The sequence below is a fragment of the Crocodylus porosus genome, unplaced genomic scaffold (assembly GCF_001723895.1).
Source record: "Crocodylus porosus isolate Cpor-Errol unplaced genomic scaffold, CroPor_comp1, whole genome shotgun sequence".
NCBI lineage: Eukaryota > Metazoa > Chordata > Crocodylia > Crocodylidae > Crocodylus > Crocodylus porosus.
This window is the reverse complement of record NW_017728931.1, coordinates 12,827,074-12,832,895: the sequence shown is the minus strand read 5'-3', so window position 1 is coordinate 12,832,895 and position 5,822 is coordinate 12,827,074. Positions and strand designations below refer to the sequence as shown.

At 42.0% G+C, this 5,822-nt stretch overlaps 1 protein-coding gene across 1 annotated transcript in view; it reads right to left on the bottom strand.

Annotated features, from left to right (window-relative positions):
- Window positions 1-481: 481 nt before the first annotated feature.
- The window catches only part of CD9 (CD9 molecule), a 34,617-nt gene continuing 29,276 nt past the window's right edge, over window positions 482-5,822 (bottom strand). The window contains exons 6-8 of the mRNA XM_019544221.1: window positions 5,594-5,683; window positions 2,895-2,978; window positions 482-925 (exon numbers count right to left, since the gene is read on the bottom strand). Coding sequence (XP_019399766.1) covers window positions 860-925; window positions 2,895-2,978; window positions 5,594-5,683 — 240 coding nt within the window. The 3' untranslated portion in view covers window positions 482-859. The remainder of the gene's footprint in view (window positions 926-2,894; window positions 2,979-5,593; window positions 5,684-5,822) is intronic.

The following is a 5,822-nucleotide window of genomic DNA, read 5'->3' as shown; positions in this document are numbered from 1 at the left end:
AATAAAAGCTGTTTGCCTTGAAATTATCATGCTGCAACATCATTAGTGAAGCTTTTCTTGCTTTACTATGAAAAGCCTTCCTTGCTAATCCCTACCCCCTGCAATCTATACACATACACAAAGTGGTCCTAATTCTGTACAACAAATTTAGGAATCTTTCCAAAAAGAAAAAGAAGTGCTACAACAGGCTATTGTATATCAACACCATAAATTGCTCTGCATGACTAGGTAGTTTATTGTAATAGATCTCCATGCCATCCATTTATGAAGGACTGGATTTTGGGTCTCATGCTTCAATTCCATTTTACTGAATTTCTTTAAAAAAAGGGAAAAGAAACCCAGACAAAGATAGGGCCATTTGGCTCTGCAGGTTTGAGAAGTGAAGTGTTTTTGCTTGAGCACACATCTAGATCCAGACAAGAGCAGCATCAGCCATGCTGCAACTGTGTTGCATATGGGGAAGGTTGAATTCAGTCACTTAGAGTTTAATGTCTTAATCTTTATTAAGTATCAAATTGTCTCCAACATAAATTACATCCTGATTATAGCAAGTTTCAAGAAGTCATTTAAAGACAAAACTTTTTATATATATACACACACAAGCACACATATATCTTTGTCTCGAGTCTAACAAATATAGTAACTTTTATTGTCAGATTTTTAAACTTTATAAACAAAAAAAGCAGAACAGACGCACACACATATACCCACAAACACAAAAGACTACCTAAGACATAAGTACTAAATAAGCATTTTAAAAAAAAAAAGTAACAAATATAGAAATTTTAGAAATGCTCTGAGAATGCTAAAGTTAATGACAAAGATTTTGATAGTGTAGAGATCTCCTTGGTTAAATCCCTCACACCATTTCTCTGCTTCTGCGGATAGCACAGCAAAGGATCATACTGAAGATCATACCAAAGATCTGGAAAAGGAAATGGGGACATATTCAGTATAGGCCATCACAGGCTGGCTTTCTGGCAATATCTGCTCTCCCAAGCATATGAGTATAGGTACTCCTGCTCTCTCTAGTGTAGAAAACAAACTACTGCTTTATTCCCCACATCCCAGGCCTTTTCTGCAACTATTTTGAAGGTATTCCTTATCTCAGGGCCTCTAACAGACAGTAGCCTGGAGGTGCCTCTGGAATAGTCCTTGACCACCAGCACCCACCTGGGTACAGCAGTGTGTAGAGGGCAACATATACCCTACTTTAGATGCTTGAAATATACTTGACACCAGTTTCTCTATTCAAGTTCTGAAAGGTTCCATTAAAGGGAGTACTTTGACAAGAACTCTCATCCAAGTGCATTTGAACATTTTAGTACTAAAAACAGGCAGGTTTCCTCAATATCAGCATCCTATGGTTAAACAGACAGACAACAGATCCTGTTGTTTGTGTTCAGCTTCTGGGCAGGATGGTAGGGGTTAAGATAAAAAGGTAGTGGTACCATGCCAGTGTAAGAACATGGCTGGGCTCAAAAGCATTAGAGCATGCTTTTCCATCAATTTTTTCTCCTGAAAGTACATAAAACACAACAGGGTCCACAGGTGCAGGATTCTTCAGAGTACTAGACTGCTTACGTTAAGTGAGAATGGGGAAGGTATGCCAGGAATAGGAGTTCATGAAGAGACTAAAAAGTGGTCTCAATTTATAAACCCCCCCCCGCCCAAAAAAAAAGCCCTGAAGTCAATGGGACTTCAGAACCTAGATATCTTCTTCTGCATCTGGCCCTTTGTCAAAGCTTCCATAATGAATATTTGCAGGGTATGTACACACGCACACAAAAAGACAACGCTATACAAGGCAGGTAAGGACCTCATTACACAGTAAATTTTGAGTGGCTCCTGGAGGTTAACCTCTGGATTGTCTATACATTAAACAAGTGAAAACTAGTTTTAAGTACTCATTAAATGGCTCAAATTTATATTACTCCAGGGCAGGATCTTCTCTCATCTATGTAACCCAGCATGGATGACTGGTGCCTCGAGTCAGTGACCGGGAGCAGCTGATCTCACGGACTGGGGGTGGAGGGTGCCCCCTTACTGCCCACCTCGTTCACCAGAAAGCAGCTGCACTGCCTGCGGAAGTTCCCAGCCAGCGCTTGCATGGAGGGGGTGGGAATATATGCCTTTATGACATGACTGACTGGCAGCAAGAGGAAGGAATTCAGAAGAGGGACCGACAGTATAAACAAACATCTCATTTGAAGCACTTCGAAAAAGGTGTTTGTATGGCCTGCCCTTCTTAGATATTTGCCTACCCCACACCCTTTTGAAGCACTCCAAAAAGGACTGAAGCATTCCAGAAGTAGTATCTGTTTTAATGGACTTAAAAACAAATGTGTTTTGCTTCTTTTTGAAATGTATAGTAATGTATGAAGCGTAACAAGGGACCCCTGGGTCCTCAGGGAGACCATCAATGGTCACTCTCCTGCCACTCTGCTTCTGCTGTCCTGGAATGCCCTACCTACCAGACCTGGGAGACTCATGTGGTCCCCACCACTTGAACCAGAAAGGCACACAGGGACTAGGGGACTGAAGTGCCAGCTCCAGAAGCAAGGGGGATCTCACAGTAACGGAGGTGGGGGCAGCAACCTTCCTTGGTTCCAGTTTCTGGATACAACTGGCTGGGTGAATGGTTAGTAGGAAGGAAGTATAAGCATTTTAGATGCAAAGTCTGCTTCAATGGTGGACCACAATTCAACTGACTAAGGCCTGCTTTTAACTGGTTATATAGACAAGGGATTGTTTTGACGATAGTTCTGCACAAGGAAGGAGGAAGTGTGAAAGTCTTCCTTGTCAAATCCAAGATCAGCAGGGAAAAAAAAAGCATGTCAATGAAAAAGCCATCATGATTTCCTAACCCTATTCCCTTGGTATGAGAGACTTACCATCACCACAGCAATACCAATGCCAACTGCTCCAATAACATTCAATTTAGAATTAAAGACTTCCTCAATAGCTGCTGGGCATGACTGCAAAGAAACACAGAGAGGGCTTACCTTAAAACAGTTCCACATGTGGGTTTTGCTTTTATGGCATGTTGAAAAACACTCTGAACAGTGTTACTTTGACCAAGTTTGGATCACCTGATCCAGCTACTCTGGGGGCATGAGTCTCATAATACTTCAGGATACTTTTATTTGCTTCAAGAGAAGCATGATACAGATGTCCCTGCACTCCCATTGTCATCTGCATGCAGCTTTACACACACTTCTCTCTACTTCAGAAGATTAAGACCTTACCTATGGTTGAATTGTACCATTTCATTCCCCACCCACTGCTAAGAGCAATTCAGCCAGAGGTTGAACAGTTGTTGGCAGCTGCTGGTAAGCTGCATACATTTTAGCTAGCGTGGTGCCTCATCCTATTTTGAGCAGCCCAGGTCAAGCTGCCCTCTTTGTGCATTACACTGGTTTTGACCACTGTCAACTTTAAAGCTTCTTAAGTTTTGCCTAAAGGTGAAGCATAATGTATTAAGTGGGGGAGACAGGGGAGGGAGAGAACTATAAAGATTAAAGGCAATAAAATTAAAGGGTTACATTAGAAATACATGGATGGGAGTTATACTGACGTGTGAATTTCATCCATGCTAGAGCATGGGTTTTCAGCCTTTTCGTGTGCCACATCCAGCTGCCAGGGGTGTGCATGTGCATGGGGTGGGGTGGAAGCTTCTTGTTCCCCACCTCCTGCTCCCAGGAGGCAGTGGCATGGGGTTGTGGGTGGCAGTGCTCTGCCCCCGTCTACTCATGTGTACCCCCTAGGGCCTTCTTAAAAATACCCCTGGGGGTACACATACCCCCAGTTGACAGCCTGTGTTGGAGGAATCATTTGACTGTTCTGATCAATAGCTATTAATGGATCTAAATCTCCCATGAATTTATCTAGTCCCTTTTTGAACCTGGCTATATTAGTCTTCCTCTACAACCTCCTGTAGTTATGAGTTCCACAAGTTAAACTACACAGTGATAACTACATAGTGTAGGAATATTTCTCCCATTCAGTTCAAACTGATCTCCTGCTATTTCAGTGGGTGCCCCCGCATTCTAGTACTGAGACATGCAGAACACTACTTCCCTATTCACTTTGTCTATACCCTTCATGATGTTATAGACCTCCATCATATCCTCTACAGGAGAAGGCTGCAGAGAGACTGAAGAATTCTCATTTAGATTAGCAGATAACAGCTTAGTGCCAGAGTAAAAACCAAGAAAAAACAAACACCCCAAAAAAAGCCTCACAAACCTAGACAGACCAACTAATGAGGAAAGCAGCAAAACAAGTGTTATATTTGGTTTCCATTATTACAACATTCACTGATAAAGGGATGGCATAGTTACAACTGAAGGTGTAAGCTTGTCCAGAAGAACCACGTAAGTAGTTACATGAACACAGTATGCACATGGCAAACAAGGAGCCCAGGAAAAAAAGGCATAAAGTTATCTACTGAGACTTAATCATTTTAGAAGATTTTTTTAATCATGACTTATTAGACATTTTTAAAAAGCATTGTGGATGTGGCAGGTCATTTAAAGAACATGGACAAGTCAAAGCACTTAAGAGGAAAAGCTTCCCTGTAAAAACCTTTATTGCCCTTGGAGTGCAAGGAGGGAAGGACAGAACACAAGCACTTGCAAGAAGAGTGGAAGAGTACGAGTCTATGGAAACTTCTCAGAGGACAGCCATTTTGTAGGATGCCTCAGCTAGAGGCTTTCATAGGGCAAGAAGACTCAAAGCACCTGACTTCATAGGATGTGCTCATCTGCATGAAGTCCACCGATTCTCTGCTATACATAAACTTCAGACTCGCAGCTTCTTTTGCCCATGCCCTATCATCCTTAGCACAGACTCTAGCAGCCAAGACACTGCTTAGCACTGCTGATGGCCTTCAGTAACAGAAGTAGGGTACAGAGAAGGAAGAAGGGGTATAAGTGAACATCAGTTCTTTACACATCATGGCTGCTGACAGATGTGGGAAAAAACCCCCCAAAAACAAACCACACTACTAGAAGGCAGTGCGTTAGTTTAACCTGGCTCCCCAGAGTCTGTATAGATCAGGTGCTTCAGCAGGGCTTCTTGGCACTTACCCCAAACAGATTCAGCCAGCTATTAGATGAAAAGCACCAAAAAAGGCCCCCTGAAGTGCCTGATCTATACAGATGTTGGGCAAGCAAGGTCAAACGAACAATGTCTCATCGGGGTATGCACTGGGCCTGGCACAGTTTAAAATAAAGCATCTTTTTTGATTTTTACATCTGTAAACATCCCCTGTGACTATCCAAGGGAATGGAGATGGAGATGTTCCTGACATACATTTTTGGGGTGGGGTGGAAATAGAAAGAATCAAGATTTTATCTTGGTCCTTTAGGAGGCTACATGGCTTTGTTCATTCTATACTGGCATTAAGTGTTCAGTTAATAGACCAGTCAAAACACACAAAAACAGCACCAGGCACAGTTAAAACCCAGCAGATATGAAAGGAGTGGGGATATAGTTTAAGTTAGGTCTCAACTGTGCTTCTCTGGTCACTTTCAACTAGTCAATTAAATTCAGTGATTCTATGCCATGAATGAAATCAAGCTTATTTTACCGGTACTGTAAGCGATTCAAGTAGCTCCTTCTTAGGGCAGGTGTCCATGAACTGCTGTTCAAGAGCTCCTGTAAGACCACAGCAATTTAGCTGCAGAAGAGACAGAAGAGTTAAAAATCAAAATAAAAAGTTAAAGAGCCTTGTTATTTTCCTTTGCAATAAAGTTACACTAGCAAAGCTCTCCAAGGAATATGGCAAAGTTTTAGTTTAGTTCAAACAATTAACTGGG